At 41.8% G+C, this 17,832-nt stretch overlaps 1 protein-coding gene across 1 annotated transcript in view; it reads left to right on the forward strand.

Annotated features, from left to right (window-relative positions):
• Nucleotides 1-17,832, forward strand: part of TMTC1 (transmembrane O-mannosyltransferase targeting cadherins 1) — a 144,361-nt gene that overhangs the window by 42,359 nt on the left and 84,170 nt on the right. Inside the window, exons 6-7 of the mRNA XM_030469098.1 lie at nt 15,333-15,414; nt 16,328-16,431. Coding sequence (XP_030324958.1) covers nt 15,333-15,414; nt 16,328-16,431 — 186 coding nt within the window. The remainder of the gene's footprint in view (nt 1-15,332; nt 15,415-16,327; nt 16,432-17,832) is intronic.

The following is a 17,832-nucleotide window of genomic DNA, read 5'->3' on the forward strand; positions in this document are numbered from 1 at the left end:
AAGTGCTGGCCCTCTACCAAAAGTTGTTTTAAAAAATAATAATAAAGAAGTGGAAAGAAGTTATGATTCCTGCTGTGAAATCAGCAAGAGGTGACTGTTGACAGAAGTGAAAGTGGGATGGAGTCTGTCGGGTTTCAGCTTCCCTTTCTGTAACTTGGTGGATGCTGATATTATTTATAGCAGATGTGGCCTTGCAAAGCCAGTAAGAGAGAAAAAGAAATTGAAATCTATTGAATATCTGGCATGTTTGAGTTTGTAAGTGAGTTTGTGTGCAACTGGAGGATGGTTGGCTGAGACAAGGGGGTGTGATCTGGTAGAATACAGTCTTTATTCTGGACATGTCATTGAGACCCATACACAGTTACACGTTTGAAATACTTCCACGTGCACCTATATTTGCATCAAGTCAAAACCATGTAGATGGCCTTATTCTGTGCCCAGGAGTTGGGTGAAGGAGATGAAGAACCTGCGTGCAACCAGAGGTGCTGGGACGTCTTCTGGAAGCAGCTGCTGCTGCCAGCCTGCTCACCCCTGCCCGAGCAGAGGAGCTGGCAGCAGGGCAGCCCCAGGTCTGCAGTTCTCCAGCCAGCCCAAAACTCAGCTGGTGCCAGCAAGGAACCAAAGCAGAGTGCAGCCTGCTGACCTTGGAGGAAGCAGGGTAAAAGCATGAGCTCCTGTTGACTCACAAAAAGGATGAAAATAAATTCATTAGATTGATGCAAAACAAAACAAAACACAGGCACAAAACTAGACATCCTAAAAAGCTTTGCTTAAACAGAACTGCTTTTTATTATTAACCCTAGCCATCTGCAAAAAATTTAAAAGAAAAAAATAAAAAAGAGCCTAAATAAAAACACAAAACAAAACAGGGGGGGAGGGGAAGCATTTCTCAGTGAACAGCATGTCTATTTTGGACATTTTCTAAATAAGAAATGTAGAAAAAGAGTTAGATTCAATAACAGTCCCACTTTTCCCAGGGATGGGATAGAAAAAGGAGGCTATTAAGATGCTGCTCATTTTCCTTCCCAACCCGGGTTGCTGAAGGCTGGTCAATTCAACTCCATGTATTTCTCTTGTAGAGCTCTCAGAAGTGCAGTGTGAGACTGGCAAAGTTATTTGCAGATCTGGGCTGGAATAACTGAAGTTTCAGCTGAAACAAATGCTCCCTCTCCAAGCATTTTAGAAATGTTACTGCTTCCCTGTCCAACTATCAGTATGGCATGCATAATGGCTGAGCCTGTGCACCCAAAAGGGAAAATCAAAAGAAGGAGGCAAATAATTGGCTCCTACTCCTTTTGGGAAGTGGTATTTCACACATCAGTAAAGGATGCTTTATGACCCATGGCAGAGTGGGGTCAGATCAGCACTTTGTGGGGGAATCTGAATTTACACCTCACCTGAATAATTGCCACAGTAGCCAGTGGAGCACAGAGTAAATTGAGTTTCTTTCTGGTCCCTCTCTTGATATTGCTCATTTGTGTAAGGTGTTGTGCAGGAAGTCTGCTTCCTTAATCCATATTTACATACGAATGCAATAGTCTCTGTTCCCCCTCTGTATTTCTCCTTCCTCCCCATCCCCATCTCTAAATAGAATGTTTGAGAATAAATTGAGGACTCGGTGTCATGCGATACCTACAGCACTCATGGCTGACCTTCAGGAGTTTTCTTTTTGTTTTTTCCCATCTAGTACATTCATAAGGAAGCCAAATCATTTAAACCAGCTGGAAGATCCCCAAACTTCTACAGTTCTATAATAATTTTCCTCCCAGCTTATAAAAAACTGGCTCTCTCCAGTTTACTGCTAGTCCCTTTCATTGCAGATTGAACAAAAAAATAAAGGTCTCTGAGGACTGTGTGCTTCTCAACTCTCCTAGAGATCGATTGGATCAATTTGCCTCTGTGTTTCAACATCTCTGTCCTCGTTCTGAGACAGCCACTCTGCCATGCTGTCGAGGGGCTGTTTGCAACAGAAAGAGATTTCTAGATCTGCTCAGACTCTAAAACAAGCTCATTAGAGGTTAAAAAAACCCTCAGCAAACAAAACAAAACAACAACCAACCCCCCCCCAAAAAAAAAATCAAAGGAAAAAACAAAGCCGAACCCAAAAGGAAGTGGTGGGTTATTGTTCTATAATAGCTAGTGTTGAATCAGGAAGAATTTTTCTTTCTACCTGAGGCCATCAGGTTGCAGTGTAATGCAGCACATATGGTTAAGACTTTAAGCTCATGCAGATGATTTGTAGTGATCTTTGTAATGTGAGTTTTATTAAGTTGCCTGAAGCACAGTATGTTCATCAACACTTTGCCTTGGTTTGCTCCATCCAAAATGTAAAATCCATTTCTTTCTGACCCTTGTGAAAAGTGCCCTTTTCTGCCTTTTCCATCATAGCCCTCATCTGTCAAATCAAGAAAACAAAAGTGAAGGAGATGGAATAGCTTTGCCCAAGTAAAGTGCACTTGGGTGAGCTTTTGCTCTCTGGAGGAAGCTTTGACAAGCTGCCATCATTTGCTGAACTCCACCACTTCTCTGCTCTTCAGAAAATATTGCAGTGACCTCTGCCCTGAGCAGGACAGGTTAGAGAATCATCACCAAAGAGGAGAAGCTCTGAGGCAAGGCTGGTATCTGTAGTGTAGATGCTTCCTAAGCTAACCACAGTGGGAGGGATGCACTGTGGCCAAATTTAATAGAAAGTGCTGCAGGTCTGGAGATTGTTCCTCTCTTATCCATGTGGGATTGACAAGCTAAGTGTCATCTGAAAGCTTGTGCCTGGCCTCATCCAAAAAGTCTGTGGGCAGGACTTGCTGCTCACCTGGTTGGACTGTTCAGTCTCACTGGAGCCATCCCTGGTGTCCCCCTGGTGTGGCTTCTGCCTCTGGATCTTTGGTCTCAGCAAGCCTGATGGCCTTTAGTAAGGATGTTGCTCTCTCTATTAATTCCTGATGATCAGTCCAAGACACCACTAAATCAGGACATCTGTTTGGTATCGTTCCTACTTTCAGAATAACCTTATTTTCTCAGGGTCTGCAGGAGTTTATATAGTTAATTCAAGAATGTTTTTCTTCCCATCCATTTTACTGCTTAAAGAAGTTTAAAAGTAAGACCAGGGGGCCTTAAAAAAAAACAAAACAAAAAAAAAGAGAAAGTCTTCTGGAATCAGTAAAGCATTACTATTTCACAAGATATTTCCTTTTGAGACATATTTCAGTAAAAAACCCTTTTCTCTGTGTATAAACAGTTCATATACATGTAATTTGAAAGTGTTCATAATGGCTTACTGACAACAGCCTGTATTGACACTTTTTATTTTTTAATTATGTTTTAAAAATCTTGCCTTTGTTTTTGCTGCACAGATCATGTGATTTGTTTTTTGTTTAGCTTGTGGGTATATTGGATGCTTTACTTGTTTAATTGCATTTTAACCACAAGAGTGTATATGATTGGCATTTGGAACAAGTCCATTTCTTTGGGAATGTCTGTGGAATAGCAATTCTGATTGCTACTGTATAGATATTACATTTAATCAATAACTGAAACATAGAAATAACCTCAGCTCTCTGTTTTAAGTCTTGGTTAGCAGTATTATCCATGCTGGCTCATACTTTTTTCTTAATTATTCAACAAGGACCTACTTATAGTGGTTAATAATTGGATCAAACACATGCAATGTAAATATTAAAAGGGAACAGGGAAAGAAAAATAATTAGTTAATTTGATGAAAATATCTGTTTCCTATGAGCAAATTTATCCAAGAGTCTCTAAATTGCTTTTACTGCAGCATTGCTTGTCCTGGGTCCCAAAGTGTGTCTGGGGGTATTGGTTGTCCTGCCTTAGCTGCTGCCACACCATGAAGCAGTGGCTGTGCCACTGCTCCTCTGTGGTGGCACTTCTGGTCTTGCCTGTGTCCATGTACTCTTGGTTCTGCAAGAGCTCCCATGGACCCTTAAGGATGAGCTGATGTGTTTGTGATAGCTGAAATACTCCTTCTCACTTTCTGTCTCTGCCATCACCTGTGTCTTCTTGTCTGGACATAATTTTTGACCCAATCTCATCACTGTCTGGAATACAGACCAGCACTGACCATAGTACTATCTTTTGAGGGACCTAGAACCTTTCTCATGATGTGTGGCTCCTTCTCCTTGCCCACCAGGGCCTGTCTGCCCACAGCCTCCTTTTGTCTGGCTTGTGGGAAGGGTGTGATGCTGGAGGATGTCCCACATGAAGCCAGAGTGGGTGCCCCTTTGGTAGAGCAGAGGGACATTGCATGATGGGGCTGCAAAAGGGATATTTGTTATGAGATGACCTTGCTAAAATGATCTTGGCTGTGGGCTACCAGAACGACCCGGATCACAGCTACTCTGGAGGGTGATGCCTCTTCAGGGGTTTGCCTCAAGCCATATGGGTGCTGTGCCTTTTAGTGCAGGGTGTCTGGGGAAGAGAGGCAGTCAGTTAGGTTGGAAGGTTTGGGTGTCCCTGCATGAAAGCATTTGAGCACTACTGGGTGTCAGCTCCAGCCCCATCCTGTACAAGTTGGAGGTGGTTGGGAGTGCATTACAGGCTGCTGCAAAATCCCCAAGGCAGAAGCTGCTTGTATTTTTGGCTAAGTACAACATCCCATAATCTTTCTTGGGAGCAACTGTGCAGGATCTTTCATGCTTGCCAGGCTTTTAAATATCAAAATTTAAGCCCAGTTCTGTGGAGATGGAGACTAGAAAATTATGTTGTTTTCTTGCTACTGCTTATTTTTGGACATTGCCAGTGCAGTTCAAAGTGACTATCTTAGTGACCTAAAGAAGACTGGAATATTTGCAGTTCTATTTTTCTGGCAAGAGATGAGACTGAATTGTGGTCAAAATAGGATAAAATGTAATTATTTTTTCTAATTCTGCCAAGTTTCAGAATTATTCTTTTATTGATGTGCTTTTGGCTTTTACCATTTATTATCTGTTTAGATGAGATATAAAGAATAGCTTTACAGAAGAAATCCATTTTAAGCAAGCCACTAATCTTTACTGGCTAGTGCAGATTTTAATTTTTATTTCTCACAGATGAATCCTATCATAAATGAATCATGAGAGCCTGTGATGAAAGAACTGGTCCATTTTTAATGTGAAGAATTTAAGGATTTGTGTGTAGATGATTGAGTAGAAAAGTGACAGAGATAAAAGTTGTTGGAAGTATGGTGTTTTGTATTTCATGCCAACAGTAATAGCACAGGCACAATTTACTTACAGGGCTTCTGACAAAAGAAGTAATTTGATGCCAGTTTTTGAATTGTTTTCTTTCAAATTCTTTCTGTGTTGCAGTATAACTTTGGCATTGAGCTGCATTTGATTGCAAACATCAGAAAGTTTCTCTGAAAGGATACCAACTCTCAAGAATGTGATTTGGCTTCTTTGCTATTTTGCTAACAGACCCATGTCATTCATATTTAAAAAGAACAAGCTATTTTTGAGGATGTTAAAAATAACAGACGATTTCCTAACAAGAAAAGAGTGAAGAAGAGCAGACTACTTTTTTTACTATTTATTTTATATTTAGAGATGGTTGTGACATATTTACGGTTTGCTTTATTTAATCTGACAAAAGCAGAGGGACATGCTAGATCAAAAGTCAGATTAAGAATTTTCTGGAAAGGAAATACTTTATTCCTGAAGTATTTAGCACTGACCTCCAGTAAACTGTTTTTTAAGTAGCTGGTACATGGGTTTAGTTTTGAAGGAGGAATTTGTGGAAAACAGTCCAGCCTTCAGTTTAAATACAGCTGAATTTAGTGTCTGTGCTGCTGGTGACTTGACAAAGTCTGGGTCCAAACAGGGGTGGTTCCTTTCCTTTTCGTCACATGAATTTGGGAAGGTTCTCAGTGTAAATTAATTTTTGCTTTAATTCAGAGGGCAACTTCAGGAGGATCCATACAAGCTTCTCCATCTTCATTAACACATCTTAAAAGCAAACTGTTGCTATTGCTGAAGCTCCTTCCGTGGTAGCTCTTTGCTCTCTCCTTGCTTGCTCCCACAAAGTTTGTGCTAATATGGTCACTCAGCTCAGCCTCAGCCCTCACTCTTCTAGGGCAGAGGCAGCCAGGGGATGTGCAGGAGGGAAGATTATCAGGTGCATGAATGTGGCCCTTGAATTTTGCCTCTCACATGTTTTCCTTTATTTTCTTATTAAACACTTGTGTCTTTCTTAATGTCCATAAATTGTTTCTTGGGCATTAAGGCTGGTGATATATGGCCATATATGTTCTGTTTTAGTGTCCTGAAGGGCTGCAGTCTCCCTATCTCATCATAGTGGTGTGATAATTGCTTTTCTTCTCATCTTCTTCTCTCAAAGTTAAGGATTCAAACTTCAGATGTGTGATTTTTCTGCCCTCTCCAATTAAGTGAAAAACGTGGGCTTAAAATGGATTTGACAAGTAGTTTCAGATTACAAGTAAATGATGGTGGAATTAAAACAAAGATCAAAACAAATAGGTTCTGCAGTAAGGCAATACTCTTCATATTTACAGGGGTCTATGGGTGCTTATTTTCTCCCTGCGTTTCTTCGCAAATTGTGCCCACATCTCCTTCTGAAACCAGGCTTTCACTTACCACTTTCACGTATTTACCAGAAATGCTCATAGAACATCATGTGTCTCTCCAAACATTTCAAAAAGTTTCTTTTTGGGCTGACCTCAAATGATAACTTTAAAACAAGAATATGGTTCAGCAGATGTGAAGACATAAAAGCACACAAACTGAGAGCATTTTCCCTGATTGAGAGTGGGCTGAGCTGTAGGAATTTGCTTTATTCCTCTCCCTCCTCGAGTCAAATTCTGTACAAGTAAGTTACTTACATTGCTTAAAAAGTTGTTTTCAGGAACTGGGATTGGGACTCGCTGGCCCTTACCTACCCTATGTTTTGCATCAGTGCTCATCAGTTTCTCTCAGGCTGATGCATGGAGGAGGGAGGAGGTGATGGGCCTGTTCTCCAGGAGAGTTCTTTGCTTCTCTGACTGTTACCTGGTGGGGTGAGTGTATCCATCCCCACCTCAAGGCTGGGTACCTGGGCTTTTGCCTTCACAGCCAGACTGTGCTCCTCACTGTGTTTTCTGGAGAAGATAATCTGCAATAGTAAAGTAGAGGGTATAAAACATATGGCTATGATATATCAGCTTTTGTAAGATACCGAGGTGCCAACTCCCACCTGACAAAGGATGCTGTTTGCATTTATGACTTTGTGTACTTAGTATGTATTAGGTATTATTTTACTTTTATAAACTTAAAAACTAAGTGTGAACACTTGTCAAAGAAAGACAAAAAGGCTCTGCCTACCAAGGTCACATTTTTCCCTGCAAGAGAAAACCAAATCTGAACAAAACCTTTGCACGCTGCCATGTGTTTTGTTCATGACAAGTAGGTAGGCTGCCTGAATATGATGACTTCTGTTTTGTCCAGTTCTTCCTGTTGTTTTCTTCTTTTTCTTCATTCCTTACTTCATCATTTTGTGCTGTATTTGAATGCAGAATGGTCTGCTCTTGCTAGCAGTGGTATGTATTATTTCCTGCTTTGTGGTGTGTTATTTTTCTTCTCCTGTGCTGACTGCAGGATGCTCATCGGACACAGATTTCTGTCATTTTTCTCTGCCATATTATATGGGTAGAAAGGATTTATTCCTCTTCTTCTGTCCTTTTGTAAACTCTTAAGTTTCTCTTTTCTTTTTTTAAGTTTACTTACTGGGATCGTGGGCAAAGACAAGAGCAAAAAACCTGTAGCCTTAACTCTCTAATTCTCTGCATGTCATTTTAAAGTCACCATGGTTCCTTCTGTAAATTAACAGACTACTTGGACCAGTTTGTGTTTACTGGCATGAAAACCTTTATGGGGAGCATCAAAGCAATGAAGCAGGCCTCTGCATCTTTTATGGTTTTGTTAGTAAATTTTTACTAGGACACTCGCTTCCCAGGGAAACACCTCATTACTTCCCACTCCCAGTAACAGAGCCTTGTGCCTGACTGGAGGATCAACCTCCTCCCTTCTTCACAGAAAAGTTTGTGAGTAAGCGAGGGGTTTTTTTGTTTGTTTGGGTTTTATTCTGTGTGTGATTATGGAGCATGTTTTAGATACCTCACAGACCCCACTCTCCCTGCCCCTGTGTGCTGGGCCTGTGAGCAGCCCCTTGGCCCATGGCATCTGCGTGGCCCATGGCTGCTGGGACACATTTTGGAGAGGACTCAATCCAAGGGCTGCCAGCCCTTGTCTGTGCAAAGAAACCAGGGCAGCAGTCAGTCCGTGGGAGTCCTACTTGTCCTCTGTGGTTTTGGGTCCATCTGCTTGTGCTAGATTGTGTTGCCAGCAGCCCAGCTGCTTTCTTGAGCCCAGGCAGCCTCTTCTCTCCTGCCCTGGAGACACAGTCCAGATCCTGAGTGTTCACTAGGAGGGAATGGAGATCCAGTGGCAGCAGCTTTCTTGGATGCTACCACTGGATCTCTGGCAGCAGCAGAGGTCTGAATATCTCACTGTATCTCCAACTTTCTCTTCCTTTTTCTCCAGTCCTGGCTCCTCTTTGCTGCAGCTCCTTTGCTCCTCGAGCCTGCCTTCCCTTCTTTCTTTTTTATCCCCTCTCTTCACTGTAATACATACTCAGATAGCATCTCCTTCAGCCACGGATTTTCAGCCCTCTGCAGGCCAAGCAAATGCTCTCCTCCAGGTTGGATGCAGGCATTGCAGGAGAGAGTCTCCTCTCTCAGTGGCTTTGCAGGAGCAGTGCAAGGTGAATCTGATGCTTTTTCTGCAGGCTCTTGCTAGATGGTGTTTGGTAGAGTTGGAGACTCTGGGGAATTGATACAAATCTCTACAGTGAGTGTTGCAAATGGAGATTTTTCCCCAGTGGCTTGTCGCATGCCCAGAAGCAGAGTGAGTTGTCACTGAGTGTAACAGGAGCATCTCTGCAGCCTCTCTGCTACATTTCAAATCCCAGCTCCAAAGCAAGGCACCACTGAAGTTTTCCCAATAAAGTGGCGGAATGACTCTGTTGATACGGGCGCATCTCTCTAATTGGTTTTTCAGGAACAGCCTAACTGTTTTACCTGATAGTTTCAAAGAAGAAAACTATTTCAGCTTGACAAACACTCCTGAAAGGGAAAACTTTCTGCCTGAATGAATAAAGCTTGTCAAAGAAGAACCAGCTAAAAAAGGGGTTTGTAGTTCAATGTGTGGAGCAGCCAAAGATGGTATCAGTGCTGCTTCTGGTAGAGGTGCTTGAAATACCTCTGTACCAGCCCTTCAGTTTCCTAAGGTAGGGGAATATAGAGCTTAATGGTGGATTTCTCAGGTGTGTGTGATGCAGAAGCAAAATGGCTGAAATTGATGGAACCTTAAAATTGCAGGCATGGAGCTTTGATTTCCTGAGATCTGATGGAAGGTGGCTGTGCTTTGATAAGGTCTTATTTTTTCTATTATCCCTGTTCCACCTTGTCTCCTTGTCTGTTGATGGAATGTCTGGTATGAAGGGAAGCCCTTTTTCATCTTCTTCATCACATCTTTGATCCGTTAAGTGCATTTTGCTACTTTCCTTTCTTCTCTTTCTGTTCCTGGTCCCTTACTGTGCCTCTCTCTCCTCCTTGCCCTGCTCCTCCTGGTTTTCTTCCTCTACTTTCATCCCACACAGGATGAGGTATATACTGCCTAAAAGAATAAGGAAAGAAACCTGAGTGGGATCTTGTTCTCTGCTGTGTGTGCCAATGCAGTTACGCCCTGTTCTGCTCTCCCTGAAAATCCAATAAACAGCAAGAAGTCCAAATGTGGTCACAACTGAAAATGTGCATAAAGAATACGTGCCATTATCAGTGCAAATGAGTTAAAACAGTGGTGACTTCCATAAAATCTCTCCACGACTCCCTGAAGAGTCGATAAAACTGCTCCTGTTTATGTGTGTTTATGCATCTGGGTCTGTGTGGGTAGTGGTGGCTGGGCTTAAAGGTTCTCTGGAGAGATAAGGAGCAAGGATGCCACACATACACTGCAGGGAATGGCAATACTACTCATAAAGAAGAGAAGCAGGAGGGCTTTTCTTCCTTCTCCTTGCAAAACCTATAGCACTCACTGGTATTTTATTTCCCTGCATCAGGTATTTTAAGCAAGTTAAAATCCAGATGTTTCTGGAATATATTGGTGTGGGGGTTTTTTTGTGGTGTGGGTTTGTTTTTTTTTTTAATTCTTTTTTTTTCCTCCACAATGATTTTTTATTCCTGTTTTCTCCCTGGGATATCACATACACTTGCCCTTTGATGGTTATCCTCAAGGAGAGATATAGACTTAACTAGGCTGAACAGGTACTTCTCTAATAATAAGATGTAGCTTGCTGGACAGATTATAAAGAAGTCATCTTTAAGTAGAAAGGTAAGGTGGTCTCTACAGCCAAAATATGGCTCCTGTAAAACTTGCACACTCTCAGCACAGGAGTCTGTCAAACTGTCTTGGAATTAGGATTGCATCTACCAGTGACATAAAGCTCTGACATTCATTTGAAATAGCCCCTTCTAAGATTTAAAATGTCTTGATTAGAGGTGTCTTACTGCTACCGAAAACTAAGAATAAGTTAACAGCCCTGTTTTTATACTCCTCCTTCCAATGCCTTCCTCTAATAGAGGGTTTGAAAGTGCTAGTTCAAAACACTTGCTGTTGCTGGGAGTTGGCTGTGTTTCCTGAGAAGAATATAAATGGGAGTGATGATCTTCTCACAGTGGAGGTACCTGGCCAAAACAAGCTCTCCAAATACCAAAGCTTGTTTTACTATGTACTTATCTTGGTCTTTTAGATGTCCCCTATGGGGAGCATCCATCATACATCTTAACTGTTTGTTCTCTTCCTTTGAGAAAACCTTCAGAGAGAACACAAGAGCTAGTTAAGGTTTTATACCAAAGCTGAGTCAGCTGCAGCCTGGGATAAATATGTTGCTGACACTGGTTTGTGATCATTCACACAGCCGTGGCAATGGGTGGCAGCTGAGGAGCTGCCCTGCTCCTTTCTGTAAACTCTGGATTCCTCCAACGGTACAGGGGGATTAAAAAAGCAGTCTGCTTCTTGGAGAAGTTTGTTTTGATTAACACAGAGTCCATCTGGTACCAGCAAAGTTTACATTCCTGTAAACTGTGTGGTATTGAGTTTTACTAGGCCACCTACCCTGCTGTCTTCAATTATAAAAATCTTTGAGTGCCCTGATGATGTAATTGATTTCAGGATGAGCCGAGCTTTTCAGGAAGCCAGAGCTGCCAAGTATCTGTCTTGGCCTCTGCTTGAACTGTGAGAGAGAAGTCCCTGCATTATTAAGCATTTCTTGGATTTATTGTTTGTTGCAATTCTGGTTGCTTCAGGGAATATTCCTGAAAGGCTTTTAAAAGATAGCAAGTAGGCAATTACATGCTGGTTTGCTTTGTGGGAAAGCTGGCACAAAGCAGAGGTGGAACCACTGCCCAAATGGGCTCTTTTCACACTCATTTAGCAATCTGACAATCTGAATTGCCTCCTCTAATTTTTATCTTTTCATCATCAAAAGCTGTGAGACCCCTGCCTTGAAATATTCGCCTTCTCCAGAGCTGTATGGTTTTCCTACATGTGCCCTATGCCTGCTCTCGTGTGTGGGACAGACTGTGTGTGGGACAGACTGTGTGTGTGTTTTGGCCCTGGGAGCCACTCTGTGCTGATCAGGGTGGAGCAGGCAGCGGGGAGTGGTTCCCATCATCAGTGGGATGGATGCTTGGCAGCCTGGTGTGGTTGGCAAATACATGGAAATCAGACCTGATGCAAAGGAGCTGTTTAGAATAGGTATAAAACAGTTAAAATGCTATAATAGTGATTTCTTTGATTGTCTTAGCTAAAAACAAACTAAAAAGCTTTGGCTGATCTTAAGGTTGTCTGAGCAAAGTTCAGCATAATTTCTGATGGGTTTGAGAACTGCAATTTTATATGTAAAATGCTATTGCTGTGTGTCACTGACATTTAGCAAGCTTCCTCATCCGTGTCCCATTTGCTGTGCACTGGATTTTAATACATAAACTGCATATTGTTCTTTGCCTGCACCAGCAGCAGGATGTTTTCCTAGTTACCTTTCCTGAAACAAGTAGTAGCCTCCCCTTGAAAACCACATGGTTCTTGTAAACTTTTGCTGTGCTGAGCATAAGCCGTATGCTTATGCCACTCCTTTAGGTTGATCTGATGGGTAGACAGCTGAATTACCAAGTAATGAACCATGTCATTTTGCATGGTTTCCAGGTAGACTTCAAGACAGCAGCTTTCTCAAAGTGGAAGAGTTTTGCTTATTAATTTGCCTGTCACAGGAAGAAACTTTTCTTAACTGAAGCTACAAAGTAGCAAATGCATTTGGAGGAAGGATTGGAAAGCTCAGGGCTCTCCAAACTATCTTTCCCCATCCATTCCAAGTTACTCGTTGCTTTCATTCTGGTTCCTTCTTGCTTGCTGATACTGCTCCACAGCAAAAACTGAGGGAGCTGTTAGGATTTTCTGAAATATTTTCAAAAAGCCTGCTTTGCTGTAGGGCAACTGAAACCTACCCTGCAATTTGGTGGGACCCTTCAAATTAGCTTTGACTTGTGGATAAAGTCATCCCTTGAAACTGTGGTAACGTGCATGGTGTTACCCTTGCTGCAAGGAAAGCGTGAGATGTGGTAGAATTTTAGTTCATAACAGGGAGGCAAAGTCAAAATCAAGATGTTGAAAGAGGAAGTGTTCCTGTACTATACTGCCAAGGATGAAGGAGCAAATACTGCCTTCCATTTACATCATTTTCTGGCTTTAATTTTCTCCTCAGGCCAGGCTTGAGAGGGAGCAGAGAGCTGGTAATGGCATGGGTTCCTCTGGGGGTGCTGTATAGACCCAGATCAGCGCCCAGTTTTGTATGATCCCAAGGCACAGCTGCACCTTCCAGAGCCTCAGCAGCCTAAAATGAAGTTTTACCCTTCTTGCTGAAGGGACTGCCTTCAAAACCAGCCTGCTATCCCTAGCAGCTCTTCCAGCTGGAATATCTTCCATACAAACTTGATCTATGAGAATCCAGGTTCCCTCTGAGCATGAAAAAGCAACAGGGTCTGAGTGTCCCTATGTCCCCAGAGATGCAGCCCCTGGTGGGTGGCTGTTCTGAAGGGTGGCAGCCACATGGTCTGGAGATGCCAGCCACCTCATGAGTTTTGGGTCACTGCTGTTGAGGTGTTGCAGTTTCTCAGATAAGAAGTTGGCAGACTTCTTGACACTGATAAAAAGTGCTCCTTATCTCTAGTTGAAGTCTTGGAGAAAAAGCTGAACTGTTCTGCTTGATCTTTTCCCACAATAATTCCACCTAAAGCAAATATTTGTAATGGAAAATTTCTGCCCAAAGTGTTGCAGTTAAATTAAAACTACAGGCGAGTGAAAACAGGTTCTGGAAAAGAGTAAGGCAGTGTGATTAATAGAGGGCCCTCCTCCCTTCATCCATAAAAATATAAACAAAATGCAACCCAACACTCCTGCTCCCGCTGCAAATTGTGAGCGGGTTGAGTTTCTTAAAAGGTTCCAGTAGGGAACAAAAGATCAGGGTTTGATCCAAATGCTATTAAAGTCACTGAGAGTCTTTCCCTTTGGCTCCAGTGGGCTTTGGAGCAGGGCCATGGTGAACACTTGAAGGCCAGCGTGACCTTTCATGGAGTGAGAAAGCTGAAGGCTTAGTTTCATCTCACTTGTACTTGCTGGAGCCTGATTAAAATCAATGGGAGCTCAAAAAAACTACACTTTGCAGAGTTCAGCCCTTGCAAACTAATCTGGCATTTAAGTCAGGTTCAGTGCTTAAGTGTCAACATTTGTAAATAAGTAGACACCAAAAACTGAGTGCCATCTGACTTGCTTTATGGTGTATGGTCTGGTTCCCAAGTTTTAGGCATGCCATTTAAGGAGAATTTTCTGGAGAGCAGTTCTTTCATAGAGAGCACCCAGATGTACTTACTGTTAAATGCAGCCTCTGTTTCTTGCTGGCCTTGCCCCATTGCTTTTGTCTACAGTGTAATCTTTTCTCCATCTTGCCGTGGTGACCATGCTTGCAAACTTCCTACTATGGAAAATTTGAACAAAATCCCAGATATTAAAGACTCTTGGCAGCGTTAAGAAGTGCTGCAATCTTCTTTCTTTCAAAGACTTGAACGGGGGAAGCAATGAGATGATAGACCATGTTGAGGAATTTGGAGAGGAAATAAGATGCATTTTATATGCTAGATGTTTATATCCTAGATGGAAGAACCCCATGATGCTTTCATGCTTGGAAAGCTATTTTAAGTGCAGGTGTTGTGATTCATTCTACAGTTTTTGTAAATAATTAAACTGAGTATCCCAATACTGATTGTATGTTACACAGAGGACCTGCAAATGTTTTTGCTCTGAATTTATTTTATTTACTTGATATTTATAACTTCTTAAAATTATTTGTCATTTCTCCAATAGTTTACTAACTCCCTTATGCTTAAAATATCCCTGTTGACTCTTTTGTGTTTCTCTTTGTTTCTCATTCCTTTATTGCAATGATGAAGCCTCTGTAAGGGTCAATAGAAATTAAATTATCATTGAATTAATGTCATAGGTATGGCACTGTTCGTTAAATTAAGAAAGCTCCTTAGAATCTGGAAAGTGCTTCCACCCTATATTGAAATAAATATATAGTTTTGGCTCCAGATACTCTTTAATTTTACTCCTTGAAAAACAGGATGGTTTTTATGAGTGCTCCTACAATAAGCCACCTGTATGTTTGTCTCTATGCAATTAATTATCATAACACCTTATCAGCATTATTGTAATTAAACTTAAGCCTGCAGAATACAGTTTTAAAAAAATGCTTAAAATAAGTTCATTTCTGCTACAGAGTCATTTCCCACTCTGGAGACTGAGGAGTGAGCTGGGAACAAGGAGTTTTATGCCTTTTAATCATGACTTAAATTTAAATTGCTGTGTTTGGGTGACCTTTTAAAACTGGGTCTTGGTGTAGTCTTCTGGGAGTCTGAAGGCAGCACTCATGGTGAGACATGGGGGGTTTCTGAGTGTTAAGGAGTTAATAGATGATTAAAAAACTCAAACCAAATCAAAACCAGATTTTGATGGAGTAACTGCTATGTAATATAGTGTGTATTGTTTGAAATGGTCTCAACATTTTTACTTAAGTGATGGAAAGAGCTTTGAAGAGTTAATAGTGATTAACTCAGTGCAGTCATTATAACTGCACGTTAATTTAGGCTGATTAAAAGAATGTACAGTTTTTCCAGTTTGAAAAATTACTTGTTGTGTCAAAGTACTTAAACAAATATTTGCTTCCTTATATTTCAGCTACCTGACTGCAAATAACAACCAGAATTTCTTGTATACTGCAAGGCCTTTTTTGAAGAGAGCTGCTTTGGTGATAAGCTATGTAAGTACAAATGGACTTGACCACATTTCCGTGTATGTGATGAGGAGGCACATTGTGTGGTAGTATCCCATAAGACTCAAAAAGAGTCTTTTAAGATTAAGATGGTGGATCTTAATACTAAGTTAGTCTTGGAAAATAGTCTAGAAAAATTCATCTGAGCAGAGACAAGAATACTGCTGTGTTTTCAGTTCAGATTTTCTTTTGATTTATAGTGGTTACCCTTACAACCATGTAATTATCTGCAAGTATTTCCTGCCCTAAATACAGGGACACTTTCTGGCACTGGGGTTCAGTGGCATGCTGCTAGTTGTAGTGCAGGGCTCAGCAGGAGTCACAGGAAAAGCTCTGCCTGCAAATACCTGGCTGCTTGGTGTGTTCCAAGCAGGACTTGACATCTTGCAGAGGAGAAAGCAAGCCCCTCAGCAGGGCTGTGCTGGGTGTGCAATGCCCTGTGCTGCTCTACAAGCTGAATTCCCTTGTGTGCCCCTTGACAAGTGGTTTCCCTGAAAGGTGGAGGAGTGCCAGCCATCAGAAGTCCTTTCAGGGATTAGGATTACACAGCATGAGAAACACCAGCAGAGCATGTCCTTACACCCGTGCCAGCATGAGTGAATGGTAGTAACTTATAAGACATCAGCCATGTTTACCCATGTCATGGGTAGCTGAGATAGGGGGGTTGCTGTCAGTAATGCACATGCAAAAGGGGAGGACACAACCACATAATGGGCTGTCTATGCTGAGGGTTGGCACATTTGTCACCCTGCATAGGGTGGCAAAATTGAATTTTGCATAAATGTTTGAGCTCATTTCTAGGCACAGAGCAGAGCGTGGAGAGCTATTGCAGTGAAATATTTGCTGAGGACCTTAGCTCTTCTTAGTAGTGCATTGCTAACCAAGGTGTTCTTCTTTGAAGGTGATTCTTGTGTTGTATTTCCGCCTCTGGATAATGGGAGGATCGATGCCTATGTTTTCAGAGCAAGACAATCCAGCTTCATTCTCACCATATTTACTGACAAGGTACCATGTCACTAATCAAAGACAAGTCTTCAAAATTGTAGTCCTGACATTACTTTTTGCCTGCACTAAAATGTTTTACAGATGGCGAATGGGAAGACTTGTGTTTTTTTGTCTTAATTACTTCTCCTTATTGCTCTATCCAGAATAGAGAGCAACCAGCATTATTTGAACCCTAAAGCACACTCTGGGTCCTGTAGAGTTATATTACAGATGCTTTCTGACTGAAAAATGTGGGCTAGTTTTTATGCAAAGCCCAAATAATAGTTTATTTGCTTGAGCACAGGACTGTAAAGCCCAATGACGGAAGTGTCATCCTAAACCATAAAACTGGCTGCTCCTGAAGTAATCAGCACAAGCATTCTCCTTTGGCTTCAGCTGAAGTTGGTATAAAAAGGCGTTAACCCTACCTGTTGGTGGAATATCAGTGGCTGATCAGTGAAGGTGGAAGGTGGGAGCCTGCTGGTGCAGGGTACTTGACCTACCTCTGCACAGCTCTGAGTATAGGATGGGCTGCTGTGGATTAATTGGAACACTGAACCTGAAGCTTGTATTAACAGATTTCTTTTATTTTATAAGGTAGTGTGGGGGGGTTTTTTGTTTGTTTGTTTGTTTTGGGGTTTTTTTTGAAAGATACATGGATACTTAATGTTATTTTTTTTTTTTTTTGCCTGAAACCCAACATGCAATTGGGTGGGCTGATACTACATCTTTCTGGCTCTGCTGGGTCTGACTAACAAAGCAGCAGCAACTTAGCTCTTCCACCAGACCTAACCAGACCAGTAGTCCAAGAAGGTTGTAGGATGTTGATTTCTTCCTAACACAGGGTTATGTGCATAACTGTTAGCTGTGGTTAGCTACTGAACTGAGAAAAGACATTTTGGAGGCTTCTGGAGGGATTTCATGATGGCTCCAGTGAAAGGGCAACAGTCCTCTGTATCACTTTCTGGCCTTGCTGGCTTCTCATCCCAGCAGCAGAATTGCAGCTGAGATACAGGTTAAACCCAAGCAATCCTTTTTCGACATCTGCTGCAGAATTGAACTGGATCTCATTTGGGAGACCTTTATGATAATGTGACAACAGTTTCTATTACTATCAAGGCTAAAAGTGCTTCCAGGAAGCGTGTTGTCAGCTTTGGAAAGCTCTGATCTCTTCACAGTATTTCTGTCAGGGTCATTAAATCCAGACTCTGTGCAGCAGCACAGTGTGAAGGATTTACTGTTGTCCCATCTCAGTATGCTTATGCTGAGATCGGGGATCATCAAGTCATAAATGATCCCATAACTGAGTCTAGTTATGTATTCTCTGCTCCAAATGCCTTTTGTGTGTTTGTCTCTTTACATCTAGTAATGACAGGGGAAGGTTTTATAACCCAAAAGCTAAGTCATTCTTGGAGCATGAAA

Source organism: Calypte anna, chromosome 1, assembly GCF_003957555.1.
Source record: "Calypte anna isolate BGI_N300 chromosome 1, bCalAnn1_v1.p, whole genome shotgun sequence".
Taxonomy (NCBI): domain Eukaryota; kingdom Metazoa; phylum Chordata; class Aves; order Apodiformes; family Trochilidae; genus Calypte; species Calypte anna.